General features: G+C 38.4%; 1 protein-coding gene across 3 annotated transcripts in view; it reads left to right on the forward strand.

Moving 5' to 3' along the window:
* Positions 1 to 16,796, forward strand: part of RFX3 (regulatory factor X3) — a 288,511-nt gene that overhangs the window by 34,496 nt on the left and 237,219 nt on the right. The window contains exons 4-6 of one of the 3 annotated variants that reach the window (XM_049711842.1): positions 6,389 to 6,456; positions 11,263 to 11,300; positions 15,103 to 15,216. The exons of 1 other annotated variant lie outside the window; for it this stretch is intronic. In XM_049711842.1, coding sequence (XP_049567799.1) covers positions 15,209 to 15,216 — 8 coding nt within the window. In that variant the 5' untranslated portion in view covers positions 6,389 to 6,456; positions 11,263 to 11,300; positions 15,103 to 15,208. The remainder of the gene's footprint in view (positions 1 to 6,388; positions 6,457 to 11,262; positions 11,301 to 15,102; positions 15,217 to 16,796) is intronic. One more of the 3 variants, XM_004286226.3, reaches the window with a different exon arrangement.

The raw sequence follows: 16,796 nt of genomic DNA on the forward strand, positions 1-16,796 counted from the left end.
ATATATTTTTGTTGTAGTTATTGTTACTAATTAATGCCCTTTTTTGCAGTCTAACATTCCTTGGAAGGCTGGTTTAGTGGTGATAAACTCCTTTAGCTTTCACTTGGCTGGAAAACATTTCTTCTTCAATTCTGAATGGTAATCTTGCCACACAGAGTATTCTTGGTTGGAAGTTTTTTCCTTTCAGCACTTTAAATATATTGTGCTACTCCTGGTCTGCAGAGTTTCTGCTGAAAATGTGCCGATGGTCTTATGCGGGTTCCTTTCTACATAAAAAGTTGTTTTTCTCTTGCTGCTTTTAAGATTTCCTCTTTAACTTTTGACATTTTAATTGTAATGTGTCTTGGTGTGGATCTTTTTGGGTTCAACTTTTTTGGAACTCTAGGCTTCTTGGACCTGGATTTCTGATTCCTTCCCCAGGTTAAGGAAGTTTTCAACCTTTTTTTTTTTAAATATAAATTTTCTGCCTCTTTCTCTCTTCTCCTTCTGGGATCCCTATAATGCAAATGGTAGTCTGTTTGATGTTGTCCCATTGGTCCCGTAAGCTATTTTCACTTTTTGAAATTCTTTTTCCTTTTTGTTGTTCTGTGTGAGTTCCACTGACCTTTCTTCTAGATCACTCATTCTTTCTTTGCTTCACCTAGTCTGTTTGAACCCCTCTAGTATATTTTTCAGTTCAGTTATCCTATTCTTCAGCTCTTTGACTTCTGTTAGGTATTTTCTTATATTTTCCATTTCTTTGTTGAAGTTCTTAATGTGTTTGTCCATTCTCCCAAGTTCAGTGGACATCTTTATGACCATTATCTTTTACTCTTTATCAAGAAAATTACTTATCTCCATTTCATTAAGGTTTTTTTTTTGAGGTTTTATGTTGTTCTTTCCTTTCGAACATGTTCCTCTGTGTCCTCATTATGCTCGACTCTGTGTTTGTTTCTGTATATTAGGTGAAACAGCTACCTTCCCAGTCTTGAAGGAGTGGCGTTGTGTTAGGAGAGGAACCATGTCTTTCAACCTCACCCTAGGTCTTGGTTGTCTGTTGAACCTTTGTGATTGTCCAAGCAGCCTGATTTATTCCTGATAGTTCCCAGTTGTTGACGGTGTACCCATTATCTATCAGTGTTCCAAAGGGAAGTATCTCAGTCAGTACCTTGCTTCAGGCTGACGGGAAGCCAGACCCTCAGACAGCTTTTAAAGTCCTGTGGGACTGCAATCATAAACCCTGCTGGAGACCTGGACTTGTCTTTTGGGCAAAAGTTGCAAGAATTGGGGCTTCAGTCATGTGTATAAGCTGTTTTCTGTGAGGTAGTAGAGAGCTGTAGCACAGCCAAGGGACAGTACAAATATGGTGTTTCCCAGCCTGTGTTCCCTGAGAGCAGTTTTGTAGTCTCTAGCTCTGTGTAGCAAGCCTCAATTCTGCCCCTCAAGATAAAATTATAGGACAAGTAAATTGTCCTTTTTCACAGAAAGATCTGGGGTATGTTTCAGTCTGCTACCTGTTGGTGCCTTGGGGATGGTAGCCTGCCACAACTGTCTTTCCTATTGTTACAGTCCTGTGGGACCCAAGAATGCAAGCCCCTTGGCCACCAGAGCCAGATACAGGATCAAGGAGTGTCCCCCGTGTATACTGCCCATGGCTGCCAGCTTTAATGAGGCAGCAGGAGAGCTCAGGGCTGGGGTGTGCCCACCAGCTTTTGCAGGGCCGCAGGAGAGCACAGGGTCAGGGCATACCTGCTAGCATTATCACGGTAGAGGGAGAGCAGAAAACTAACCAGCTCCTCCGCCCCCCCTAGAGAGTTCCAACAGGCTCTGTCCCTCTGGTGGTTGCTCTAAGACGGGCAAATGAATCTTCTTCACATGTAGTCTAGGCATTTTCATACTGCTGCTTTTGTGCCGGTGTCCAGGGTGAGTGAATCTGCACTCAAGCCCTTTAAGAGAAGTATCTCAGCTCCCTGCAGCCCTATGGGTCTCCTGGATGTGAGCCTCATTGTTTTCAAAGCCAGATGTTTTGGAGGCTTGTCTCTTTGTTGCAGGTCCTAAGGGTTGGGGTGCCTGATACAGGGCATGAACCCCTCGCTCTTCAGGGAGAAGCTCTGAATTTGTGAGATCCCTCCCAGTTGCAGGTTGCCACACTGTGATGAGGTTTTTGGTGAGACTGCCTCTGCTGTCTATCTTGACGTGGCCTTTTTACTGTTTGCCCTTTTACTGTTTGCTGTGCAGAAGTTGTTTGGCTAATTTTTAGGTCTTTTTCATAGGGAATTGTTCCGTATGTAGCTGTAGCATTGGTTTATCCACGGGAGGAGGTGAGTTTAGGATCTTTCTATGCCACCATCTTGGACTTTCTCCTTCCATTTTGTTTTCTAATATGGTTAAATGGATAGATATAAGTAGTGACCTACTGAAGCCTGTTCTTACCAGCTCGAGAGAGCCAGTGTTGTTAATCTCTTCTTAAATCTTTATTCAGATATCACATTGCTAGCTTGAAACTAGCCACATTGGGAGTATTTACATCATGGAAATGAGTTGAAACTACAAATTTGGCATTTTTGATGGTAAAGGAGGGAAAGCTGGCTGTTGAATATATGCCATTGCACAACTAGATATAATACACATAAACAAAAGTTCTTTGGTGTTCTCAAAAAATTTAAGATCAAAATGGGCTCAGGGACCAAAAAGTCTGCTAATCATAAATGAACTGCTGGTAGTTACTTTACTGTACAAGTTCAACAGCAAAGTCTGTGCTAATATATGATGAAGGCGGATTATCAGCCAGGTGCTTTGTCTTTAGAGCCACTTTACCAGTTTCCCCTATGATGTCTTCCAACAAGAGGAACTCCATAAAGTGACATGAAGTCATAAGGTATGTCATATCCTTTGTGGTTGACACCCTAAGTTCATAGCTTACTTACTTGTTGAGCGATCAGAGACTCTCAGTATTATGCGAATATAGAAAATTGGGGATGAGAAAAGATTCTGGGCTTGAGTAGTTAGAGAAGTCTTTAGGGAGGAGGTAAAGCATGAGATGGATCTTAAAAGTTTTTAGGGAGGTGTATTGGCTGAGGGATGTGGAAAAGGGGTTAAGCTTGTGGGAGGTAGAGGCAAGGTATGATTTTGCTGTGAAGAATTTGAAGAGTTGTTTTAGGAAATAATGAAGCAGATGGGGTTGAAAGAAAAATCAGGCTAAGAATTTGGAACTTAACTGGATAGAGCATAACCAGTAGTGGATATTTTAAAAACTGGATCAAATGTTAAGGTGAAAGAGGTCTTTTACAGAGATTAATCTGGCAGATCTGTGTAGATCAGCAGGGAGTGGTCTGAAGCCAGGTAAACCTGTTTTAATCATCAGAAAGGAAGGATAGGGTGAAGAACCTGGGCTACTAATTCAGAAAGACTTTGGTTAAGATCCTTCTTCTGCCACTCTGTTATTTTCAGTTCATGGATAAGATGAAGATAACTAGCTAGTTGGGTTGTAAGTAACACAAAGGCATGAAAGAGTTTAGTAAAGGTTAGGTGCCTGGTACTATGCTAGGACCTTCAGTGGGAGGTATTATCAGTGCTACTTTTGCTACTACTACTTCTACTGCCACTACTTTTATAATAATATTTGATGTGCTATAATGAAGATTGAAACTGGTGAACCATAAGTAGAAATAGGATGTAGAAACCAGGCCCATCCTTAACACTAATGGGTGCAAAAGTATAAATGAAAGTTCACTCATTATATTTCTAAATATTTAAATGCTACAAATCAGTTAACTGTTAAATAAAATGTGCTCTACCTCCTAATTTGACTGATATAGCTTTGTAATGAGGTGGATGATCATTTAGAATTTACAGATTTTTTTAGGAGTTCTGTTCTAGAATATAGTGGCCAAAGGAGAATTGGCCTTCTGTCACCTTGTTCTTCTCCTGTAGTCTACCTCCTTTTGCCCATATCCTAGGTTCTTTGCCATAGCATGTCCCCATGCCTATTTCCCAGGCAACCTTGCCTCACCCCTTGCAAGCTATCTCTTGACTGCCCCTTGGGCCTAGAGGTGGGTTTGCCTGCATCCCTGTCTGCCCTGGGGACGATACTTCAGGGCTCTGTATGTAAATTTGGGATCCTGGGAATCTGCCGTGGTAGAGTGCTGAGGAGTCAGAGAGCATGCCCTGAACTCTGCAGACTTCTCACTTCAAGAAGAAGTACCTGGCCAGGGGGCCAAAGTGGGGGCCAAAGTGGGTTCTCTAAAGTGTAAGGCCCAGGGCAGTGACTCTTTTTGCCTGGGTCTCAGGATGGTGCTGGAAGGGATCACCTGACATGGGTGACAGATCAGCAGGATTTGTTTACTATTAGTTGTGGAGTATGAGAAAATGAGCGTGCAAAAAATGAATACCAGGAGAATTATAAAGCCACTGAGAGAGTTAGCATAGTATGTGGGAGCAGATGAGGTGGGACCTGAATACAAAAAACTGTGTTTTGCTTGGCATTGAATACCTAATCAACTTCTAGCATATTGCCAAGCACATAGTATTGAGTCAATAAATGTTGAAGGGCAAGATGAAGATACTTGGATTATTTGTGCCAGAGATGAGAAGAAAGTCATTGTAGAATATAGAAAGAAACAAGAAAATAAGTTCTTGTGGGGCCAGTGCAGAGTTTTGAGGGAGGGTGCATCTTGCTGTGATTGGCATGGTAGTGAGTGAGCTACTTGTGTGTGTGGACCGTGTATATTTAATATTTGTATGTGTGGCGCCTAGCATAGTTGCAATTCTTTTTTAAATAAGTGATTGAATAATATTATATGAGAACAGCCTTTAAGAAATTAATTGGATCTTAAAGTTAAAATGATTAATGGCAAAGACAATTTGTATTATTAGTGATCTGATATGGAGTCTGAGAAACTTGTAATAATTCAAGACATGAAGAGATCCTGAGCAATTGTGTTAGTTTCAGAATGAGGTGGCGAAAGATGTCTTCAAAGAGGAGATTTTACTTGTAACCTGTTTGGAGAGGAGTAGAGGACACACATAACTGTAGATTAGCTTGAATTTTCTTACTTGATAGTCACTCAAATTAAGTACAGGTGAGGGTGGTTGGAGAAAAGAATCCAAGCTAAAGGACTTGGTAGAATTATCTTAGAAACATCTGATTATGGGTATGTATAACTCATAGTCATTTTGCTCAAAGTTGTTATGAAGTATTTAGTCACTTAATTTATAATAAATATGTACAGTAATATCTCATGTCAGAAAATATATGTCATAATGATAATAAGGTAACAGGAAAATCTGATAATAGGGTTAAAATTGCCGAGTTCTTTCTGAGAATTCTGGTGTGTTAATTAGTGTAGATTATTGCATTTTTGCTGTATCTGACTTGTAATCGCCTAAATACACAGCAAACACCTGTGATTACTTTAGTGATCCTTGTCTTGTCATGTTCAAGTCACCCCGAAAATGTGTATTTAGACTGTTCCCTGTTCATATATACTCAGCTGTGCCTGTTTGCTTTGTTATTTTTCTGAGTTTAATGGACCGACATAAAAATTTATGGCAACTGTCACTTAATGTCACCTTTACCTTTAAAGAAAAAAAGAAAACAAACAAAACTAAATCACGCCAGGCAGCTATGATGCTGTTTACAGTTGACTAAATTATCAGAATACTTTTGACTAAATTTATCTCTGACATCATGGGCCAAATTTAGGGCAAAAACGGTATGAACATATATAAACAATATACTTACTTACATTTTTATATGTAAGTGTTACCCTAAATTTAATTTATTAGCCAGTAAAAATCATTAGTTTTAAAATAACATTGCCCATTTGTCTTTCAACCAAAGATTTCTTTTTAAAATTTCCATAAAACTGAATAATCATGTATATCTTATTAATTTCTCTGGTTTGTGACCTGTTTGTATGTTGTTTCTGCTTGTTTATTTTTAAGAAATAAATCTTATTTAATTATTTTTAAGGAATGAGCAAAGTTATGTCAGCTGCTAATCCATTGTCACTTTTGCCTCTCTATATCAGGCTGTTCTCAAAACTGGCTGGTCTCTCATCTTCACAATTTAAAAGCATAGGTTTTTTCAGAGAATTCTTCTCTTCATTATTTTCCCTCACTTAAATTTTTCCTGATTATTAGATTAATATGTTTACTTGAATTCTGATTCTTTGAAAAGTAAAAGTTCTCCTTTTCTGTAAAATCAATATAACATTTTTTTTTTTTTGGCTAAATAGGAAACTTTAAAAAATATAGTTATACAAAGAAATACTTTAAAAATAATTCATTTGTATGGTAATTAGTATTTATCCACAAATTCAATAATTTAAAATAATCATATATCTTCTAGATATCAAAGAATTCATTTTTAATGTTAACCTAATTCTTCTTGCTTTTAACATTTTAGGCCACTTGGTCATTCTGGCATTTTATGGTAGAGAATACATTGAGTTTGGCTCATGGAAAGAATATGAGGTAATTGATCCATGTTCTCTATAAATTATGAATGTACACAAAACATAGAGTATTTTAATATGTCAAATATGGCGTCTCATGTCTGAATTTTTTCAGTAACTTTTTAAAATGTGAGATTTTGAGATAGGTTTTTCCTTTCTTGATGGTTGACAATAGCTAATATGGTAAGGAACTTTCTTTTACTACTTGTATATGTTTAAGACAAAGTATTGGAGCTGTTCCTCACATTATACGGTTACAGTTAATATTTTTAAATGCTTCAGATAGCTTATTAGCTCTCTGTGGGGCTAAGAAAACCTCAAGAGAATGCGTCCTTCCTATCCACCTCCCCAGCCCACCCGAAGTAGGATTAAAGGCATGCTGCATTGAAAAGTACTAGCAGCTAGTGCAGGAAATAGTGTGAAAGGGCATTGAGGCTCCTATAATGTGAAATTTCTAGGCACTTCTCAGGGTGGTCTAATGAAAACAAATATGAGCCTCATATGTTAGTCTTTTGCTGTCCCTTTGGTACTCTTGTGTCACCCTGCATGATGCCTGACTTTGGCATTCTAAAATGGCACTCAGCTAAGTGCATATGCCACATTCATATCCATAGTTGTTTCATGGATTACCAAGCATCAATCCTGTATCAGAATTAGTTCAAATTAAAGATAGTAAAATATAGCAGCTATCCTTATGAAATTCAGCCAATGACACAGGAGTGTGAGAATCAGTGGGTACTAACTATTGAGTAGAGTAATTGGCTAACATACTGCTGATGTCATAATTCCCCTACTCAATAATGGGTTGGTTATGTAAGAAGGTGCAGCAGTTTGGTGTGTGAACTTCTGCTTCCACTACAGCAGTACTTTAAAGAGGCTTTCCGTTGGCATTCAGAAAGGTGAAAAGTGCAGAGGTGGTAGTGGGAGGGGCATCAGAGGGATAGGCATAGAGTCTGAGTAAGCTGTTCATCATTATTGGTTTTTGAGATTATGCTTGTACCCGAATTGAATTACTTTCTTACCTTCCCACACAGTTGGAATGCAATTGAAATGCAGCCCATTCAAGGTGGTAAAACATTGCTCTTTTAACATTTCTTCAGTCTGCAGCTTCTGTGGGACGATAACCATACAGTTTGCTGGTTAAGAGACTTAACCAAGACTCAAGAGAAATAAACTGGAGCTATTTCCTCCATTTCAAACCTGTGGTTTTATAAAAGTCCACCAAAGTGTGCAAAAAAAATTCCCCTAACCACTTTTCAAAATTTTTTATAGATATAAGGTTGCAGGAAAGATAAATAGTTTTATGTGTAAGACCTTTGTAACATGATTTATAACAAAAACTATGCATTTATGTATAGGCGTTATAATTAAAGAGCTATAATCTTTATCACTGATAGTATATTTAAAGAGACTCAGTGCCAACTCTTTCAAATAGTTTTCCTAAGAAGTTTTGCAGCTTTATCATATTTATTAAATCATTTGAGTTGTCTGTATCTAACAAATGAATGATATTCTTTTTCCTTATCATTCATTTTTCATGATTGAGGGTATCTGGTATGGGCATCGATAACATACCTAATAATTGTGAAAGCTCATGTGGGCCTAGAGAAAAGAGTGTCCATAGTGTACTTCGATTAAAAATGCTTGCAAATAATGTTTATTAAAAATAGGTTAGTGGGGCTTCCCTGGTGGCACAGTGGTTGAGAGTCCGCCTGCCGATGCAGGGGACATGGGTTCGTGCCCGGGTCCGGGAAGATCCCACATGCCGTGGAGCGGCTGGGCCCGTGAGCCATGGCCGCTGAGCCTGCGCGTGCAGAGCCTGTGCTCCGCAATGGGAGAGGCCACAACAGTGAGAGGCCCGCGTACCGCAAAAAAAAAAAAAAAATAGGTTAGTGGAAATTTAAAATAAAAAACCAGTGGATATTTTGGTGGAGTCCTTCTTTTGGGTAAGTTGTAGGAGATGAACTTAACTTGAATTATCCTGAAAAGCCATAGAAAACAAATCTATATGTGCTGCCCTTCCCACTTTTTCCTTTTAATCTGACTTTTGGGCTTTCATTTTGATAGCCTTAAACTCCTTTGTTATATGTGAAATAAGTAAGTTGTCTTGGGAAGGGGAGGGGTAGGGAGGGAAAAGTGTTTTTACTTATTGCATGGCATATGGGCCGTTAATTATAATATACTTTATATTTACATTGTAGATCACACTTTATAAGGTTCTTTTGTATGTACAGCGCCTTATCTAACTTTCTTCCTGACCAGTTATATGGGACCATATAATGGATGGGAAAGCCGAGTGCAAGAGAGGTTAAGAAACACCTTTGAGGGCTTCCCTGGTGGCGCAGTGGTTGAGAGTCCGCCTGCCAATGCAGGGGACACGGGTTCGTGCCCCGGTCTGGGAGGATCCCACATGCCGCGGAGCGGCTGGGCCTGTGAGCCATGGCCACTGAGCCTGTGCGTCCGGGGACTGTGCGTCTGGAGCCTGTGCTCTGCAACGGGAGAGGCCACAGCAGTGAGAGACCCGCGTACCACAAAAAAAAAAAAAAAAAGAAACACCTTTGAAAACTGTTGCACAGCAAGTAGTTGGAAGATCTAGCATGTGTACCCAGGTCTTGTGACTCTTAATCCAGTGTTCCTGTCCACTATATTAGTAATTTTCAAATTGTATTTTCCAGTCAAAGAAGTTCTTCAGGAGCCGCCTTGGGTAATGTTGGTGGCTGCAGAGCATGTCCATTTTTGTCTCTTTTTCTTTTGAGGCTCTGAGTAGTATTTCATCAGAAGTAAGCTTTTAGAGCCATTGCTCTGTACTATTTTTCTTTGTGCAAGGACTAAAGAGAAGCAAACTATATCCCTCTAAGTGACAATCAAGGCTGTATACCTCTTGTCCTACTGGCATTGTGGATCTAGAAATAAGAATTAGACTGTTGGCATTTTCCTTACTTCTGCTCCTTGTCAACTAAGTACTTACTGAATATGTACTGAACACAGTATGCAGGATACACAAGTTACTAGCTTTTTAGCAGGGCCAATGACAATTGGTTTTAAAATAGTAATATAGTTTTTTTAAAAATTAAAATAGAAACTTCATATTAAACATATCTTGGTCATAAAGTGACATTAATAAGCATCACCATTTCTATATAATTTAAAATATTGCTTGTACTTAATAATCCCAAGGCCGGTAGTTAAGCATATTTGTTCTTAGAAGTAATTTTCATAAGCTATTATCTATGTATAGAGTCTTGAAAATGCTAGATTATAGTAGCATTTATGAGTATTGCTAATAGTGTCACAGAATGGTTCCTTCATCATATTATAGAATTCTAGAGTCTTTTGTAATAATGGATTCCAAAATATGTTTTCACCTTACCCAAGTATGCATTTAAGCCTTAATGTATTGTAACAATCTATGAAATTACATATGTGCAAATAGAAAATAAATTCCATCAGTGGTCAACAAAAACATCATGAAATTTAATAATGGTTAAGAGTTTATCACACAAATTCAAGATAAGAGTAATTGTTATGGAAGCAACCTAAGTGTCCATTGACAGATGAATGGATAAAGAAGATGTGGCACATATATACAATGGAATATTGCTCAGCCATAAAAAGAAACGAAACTGAGTTATTTGTAGTGAAGTGGATGGACCTAGCGTCTGTCGTATGGAGTGAAGTAAGTCAGAAAGAGAAACACAAATACCATATGCTAACACACATATATGGAATCTAAAAAAAAGGGTTCTGAAGAACCTAGGGACAGGACAGAAATAAAGACACAGACATAGAGAATGGACTTGAGGACCTGGGGAGGGGGAAGTGTAACCTGGGACGAAGTGAGAGAGTGGCATGGACATATCTACACTACCAAATGTAAAATAGATAGCTAGTGGGAAGCAGCCACATAGCACAGGGAGATCAGCTTGGTGCTTTGTGACCACCTAGAGGGGTGGGATAGGGAGGGTAGGAGGGAGACGCAAGAGGGAGAGGATATGGGGATATATGTATATGTATAGCTGATTCACTTTGTTATAAAGCAGAAGCTAACACACCATTATAAAGCAATTTTACTCCAATAAAGATGCTAAAAAAAAAAGAATAATTGTTAGACTCAAATCATAGCATTGTACACATTTAATGTGTCAACAGTTTTGTACTTTTTATTTAAAACTTTTTTTATTGAGATATAGTTGATGTACAATATATAAGTAACAGGTGTACAACATTATGATTCACAATTTTTAAAGGTTATACTCCATTTATAGTTATTATAAAATATTGGCTGTATGCCCTATGTTGCACAATATATCCTTGTAGCTTATTTATTTTATACATAATAGTTTGTACCTTTTAACACCCTTACCCCATTTTGTCCCTCCCCTTCCCTCTCCCCACTGGTAACCATTAGTTTGTTCTCTGTATCTGTGAGTCTGTTTCCTTTTTGTTATATTCACTAGTTGTATATTTTAGATTCCACATAGAGTGACATCATACAGTATTTGTCTTTCTCTGTCTGACTGACATCACTTAGCATAATGCCCTCCAAGTCCACTGCTGTTGCAAATGGCAAAACTTCATTCTTTTTTCTGGAGTACTACTTTTCTTAAACTTAGCCATTGAGCTCTTAGTTTAGAGTACTAAACTAAACACTCTAAACTAGTAATGTTTGTTTTCTCCACAGTTCATTCTGAACATGGAACAATTAGAGAGGCACTGAAAAGGGCAGTAAAAATGGATATATTGGCAGGAGTGAGGAAGGATTCAAGAAGCATGGGGGGAATCTGTTTTCAAATTTACTTGTATTTCTCTTTATTTTTTATTACAGAATTTCAGCTAAAAATCAATAAAGCAACAAAATGACAGGTATGTTAGATCCTTAAGTTATCTCCTTGAAAGACAGACCTAAGTAGAATGAGCTTGAATTATAGGAAGGACGATTTTAATTTGTCATAAAGAAGATATTCCCTAAAAGTGAGTGGCAATAGAGGGATATTTGGGATGTCATACTCTATAAAGATCTTTAAGACTGGAATAGTTATCTATTCAACTAAATATATGTTTTATCCTTGAAGTCTCTACCAAGCTGAAGGTTCTTTTAGCTGAAGCTGCTAATTGCTGGAAATTAGCTAATTAATTAGCTAATTAATTAGCTAATTAAGCTGCTAATTGCTTGGAAATGTATGCAATATGTATATAATTCTCTTATAACTAAATATGATATATGTAGTTTATGGAGATCCTTATATTATTTTTCAGAGATAAATTAAGATAAAAATTGCAAGTACATTGCAAATTTGGGATTATAGAAAGAACTAAAGTACCCTTAATCTGAGAGATAATATATATTCCATATTATTATGTGTGATTTAAAAATACTTGATAAAAAATGCAGAGGAAGGCAGCCATTAGTCAAAAATGTGAGAATGAAGCTATGTCCTTTGGCAAGGTGGTTTAGTGCAAACAGCTAATGCATTTATGAGTTAGTCAAACCTGAGGTCAAATCATGGTTCACCCACTTATTAGTTCAATATTCTTATGTAATATGAGGATAATAACTGTTGCCTTGCAGCCTTGTGAAAACTAAATAAGGGATATATGTGAAGTACATAATGCAGTGCTTGGTACATAGTAGTGCTTAATAAATGATACAGGCATACCTTGGAGATATTGCAGGTTCAGTTCCAGACCATTACAATAAAGTGAACCTTGCAGTAAACTGAGCCACACAAATTTTTTGGTTTTTCAGTGCATATAGAAGTTATATTTACAGTATTCTGTAGTCTATTAAGTATGCAATAGCATTATGTCTAAAAAAAATAATGCATACCTTAATTTTAAAAAATACTTCATTGCTAAAAAATGCTAACCTTCAGTGAGTCATAATCTTTTTGCTGGTAGAACATAGAGGGTCTTGCCTCTATGTTGATTGCTGCTACTGGTCAGGATGTTGGTTACTAAAGGTTGCAGTGGCTGTGGCCATTTTTTTTTTTTTTTTTTGTGGTACGCGGGCCTCTCACTGTTGCGGCCTTTCCCGTTGCGGAGCACAGGCTCCGGACGCGCAGGCTCAGCGGCCGTGGCTCATGGGCCCAGCCGCTCCGCGGCATGTGGGATCTTCCCGGACCAGGGCACGAACCCGTGTCCCCTGCATCGGCAGGCGGACTCTCAACCACTGCGCCACCAGGGAAGCCCTGGCCATTTTTTAAAATAAGACAACAATGAAGTTTACCATCATTGATTGACTCTTCCTTAAACAAAGGATTTCTCTGTAGCATACAAGGCTGTTTGATAGCATTTTACCCATAGTAGAACTTCTTCCAAAATTGGAGTCATTCCTTTCAAAACCTGCCATTATTTTATCAACTAAGTTTACGTACTGGTCTAAATCCTTAGTTGTCATTTCAACTATTTTCAGTGTCTTCACCAGGAGTAGATTCCATCTCAAGAAACTACTTTCTTTGCTTATCCATAAGAAGCAACTCCTCATCTGTGCAACTTTTATCATGAGATTGCAGCAATTCAGCCACATCTTCAGGCGTCACTTCTAGTTCTCTTGCTATTTCTGCCACATCTACATTTAATTCCTCTACTGAAATCTTGAACCCCTCAAAGTCATCCATGAGGGTTGGGATCAACTTCTTCTAAATTCCTGTCAGTGTTGATATTTTGACCTCTTCCCATGAATCATGAATGTTCTTAATGGCATCTAGGATTGTTAGTCCTTTCCAGAAGGTTTTCAGTTGACTTGGACCACATCCATCAGAGGAATCACTATCTATGACAGCTATAGCCTTATGAAATACATTTCTTAAATAATAAAACTTGAACGTTGAAATTACTCTTTTGATTCATGGGCTGCACAATGGATGTTGTGTTAGGAGGCATGGAAACAACCTTAATCTTGTTGTATATCTCCATGAGAGGTCTTGGGTGAGCAGGTGCATTATCAATGAGCAGTCATATTTTGAAAAGTATCTTTTTTCTGAGCAGTAGGCCACCACAGTTGGCTTAAAATATTCAGTAAACCATGTTGTAAACAGATATGCTGTCATCCAGGCTTTGTTCCATTTATAGAGCATAGGCAGAGGAGATTTAGCAGAATTCTTAAGGGCTAGGATTTTCAGAATGGTAAATGAGCATTGGCTTCAACAAAGTCACCAGCTGCATTAGCCCCTAACAAGAGAGTCAGCCTGTCCTTTGAAGCTTTGAAGACAGGCATTGACTTCTCTTCTCTACCTATGAAAGTCCTAGATGGCATCATCTTTCATTATAAGGCTGTTTTGTCTACATTGAAAATTTTTTGTTTAGTGTAGCCACCCTCTTGAATTATCTTAGCTAGATCTTCTGGATAACCTAATGCAGCTTCCGCATCAGCACTTGCTGCTTTATTCACCTTGTGCTTTTATGTTACTGAGATGGCTTCTTTCCTTAGGCTTCGGGAGCCAACCTCTGCTAGCTTCAAACTTCTCTTCTGCTGCTTCTTCACCTCTCAACTTTCATAGAATTGAAGAGAGTTAGAGCCTTATTCTGGATTAGGCTTTGGCTTAAAGGAATGTTATAGCTGGTTGATTTTCTCTCCAGACCACTAAAACTTTTTCCATATTAGCATGAAGGCTGTTTCACTTTTCATTTGTGTGTTCCCTTTTAATTTGTGTGTTCACTTTTAATTTCCTTCAGGAACTTTTCCTTTGTATTTACCACTTGGCTACTTGTTTGGTACAAGAGGCCTAGTTTTCGGCCTGTCTTGGCTTTTGACATTCCTTCCGCACTAAGCTTAATCATTTCTAGCTTTTGATTTATTTATTTTTTTAATGACTTTTGTTTTTTTTTTGATGAGGACCATTTTTTTAAAGTCTATTGAATTTGTTACAATATTGCTTCTGTTTTATGTTTTGGTTTTTTGGCCTCGAGGCATGTGGGATCTTGGCTCCCCAACCAGGGATCGAACCCACACCCCTTACATTGGATGGTTAAGTCTCAACCACTTGTCCGTCAGGGAAGTCCTGCTAGCTTTTGATTTAAAGTGAGAGATGTGTGACTCTTCCTTTCACATGAATACTTAGAGGCCATTGTAGGGTTATTAATTGGCCTAATTTCAGTATTGTTGTGTCTCAAGAAATAGGGAGGCCCGAGGAGAGGGAGAGAAAGAGATGGCGGAACGGCTGGCTGGTGGAGCAGCCAGAACACACACAAAATTTGTCAGTTAAGTTCACCATCTTGTATGGGTGTGGTTCATGGTGCCCCAAACAATTACAACAGTAACATCAAAGATCACTGATTGCAGATCACCATAACAATATAATAATAAAAAAGTTTGAAATATTGTAAGAATTACCAAAATGTGACACAGAGACACAAAATGAGCACGTACTGTTGGAAAAATAGCGCCAATAGACTTGCTTGATGCAGGGTTGCCTCAAACCTTCAATTAGTAAAAAGCGCAGTATCTCCACGTGCAGTAAAGCAAAGCACAATAAAACAAGGTATGCCTGTAGTTCCCTTCATTCCTCCATAAGTCTTAATGTTTGTTTAGGAGTTTGGATCAGGAAAACCAATAGAACAGGGAGGGGATGAAGGGGAAAATTGAACTTCAGTCATTTGGGATATAAGATTCAACATACTTCTTGCATTTACTATTTAATTTCTCAAATTTCACTTTGTCCTGCAGTGGTCAACAAGAATTTAATTGCTTTATTATATTAAGGAGACACCAGTTTTGGTCCTACCTTGAGCAAAAACTTCAATATCAGACTCACTCTTAGGAAGAAAGCCATATGGAGTTGTAAGTAGGAAACCACAGGTGAAGCAGAAAATATTAAATGTCTTCAGATTTTAACTTCTGGAAAACTCACTTTTATTGAAAGGAAGTAACTGTTTACTTAAAAGTTCAGTGTGACAGATGCATTAGTTTCTTGGAATTTATGGTCAGTCAACTCTCATTTTGTTTTAATTAGCATAATTATCTTAGGTTCCCTTCTGACTGCTATTCACCCCTATCCTTCCTGCTCCACCCCCTACTCCCCAGCTATCCTACATTATCGTCACTTCTGAATTTCTAAAGGCTCTTCAAATAGCCAGTTTCCCTAAGTTTGTGGTAAAACTAATTTAACTGCAAAACCTGAACAAAATGACGTGAGGTACTTAAGGGTCTTTCTTTACCCCACTCTTTGAACATTCATTCATTTAGCTACAGAAGTGTTAATGTGAATGGTTATGGGTTGCTGCCCCAGATCCATCTGCAGTGTTGTGTATGGTATTGCTTTCTAAAATTAAAAAATTTCTGAGTCATGTGACATATCTGAGCCAGTGGCTTCCAGTAGGGGGTTGTGAATCTGTTTCATTTTTCCATTTTATAGATGAGAAGACTATGCTAGAAGAAAGTAAATTACCAAGGTTTGAATGATATATTAAGATGTTAAGTAAATTATTCAGATAATGCATAGTAAAGCCAAATTTAAACCCAGCAGTCTTATACCAGAGCCCATACTCTTTTTTTTTTTTTTTTGCGATATGCAGGCCGCACAGGCTCAGCGGCCATGGCTCACGGGCCCAGCCGCTCCGCGGCATGTGGGATCTTCCCAGACCGGGGCACGAACCCGTGTCCCCCTGCATCGGCAGGCGGACTCTCAACCACTGTGCCAACGGGGAAGCCCCAGAGCCCATACTCTTAAACTATAAGGACAAGTGGGCAGCTTGGCCACCCAGTTGCCAAGGCAAGATTGAGCTTAGTTGGCACCAGTATTCATGTCTTGAGTTGACATAATTACTAATCTTTACTAATATAAGGAGGCATATACCTAAATATCTGTAATGGAAGATAATCTCCTTATAATTTGGATGTGGGTATGGACTATTAAGCTTTTCTACATATTTGGGTATATAGATTTCCCCTAGGTATATTGGAGCCCAGCCACAAAGGCTTGTCTCAGGTTGAGGTAGAAAACTGTCTAGTTTCTCCATTGTCCGTCCTCATTATTTTATATTATCTATATCTCACTAAGTGCTAGAAATTGTTGTTTTGACTTTTTTCAACAAATTATTAATGCCTCTATGTGGTAGGCTAGAAATACAATGTTGAACAAGAAAATCATGGTCCCTTTTTCAGCAGGGGACAGTTGTCATTGTGGATGGGACAGTTCTTGGTGGGTTATCCTATGTTGTAGCATGTTTTAGCGACTATGGGCCAAAATGGCATTAGAACCACTTCCTCTCCCCAATCACTGTGACAACAGAATGACCCCAAAGGTTTCCAAAGTCATCAGGTAAGGGATGGTGGGATGGTGTAGTGGTCTATCTTGATGTTATTCATACTCAGCCTTGAGGATAGTAGCTGCCCACTTGTCCATGCGCTTTGTCCACACA

The sequence above is a fragment of the Orcinus orca genome, chromosome 6, assembly GCF_937001465.1.
Source record: "Orcinus orca chromosome 6, mOrcOrc1.1, whole genome shotgun sequence".
NCBI classification, from domain to species: domain Eukaryota; kingdom Metazoa; phylum Chordata; class Mammalia; order Artiodactyla; family Delphinidae; genus Orcinus; species Orcinus orca.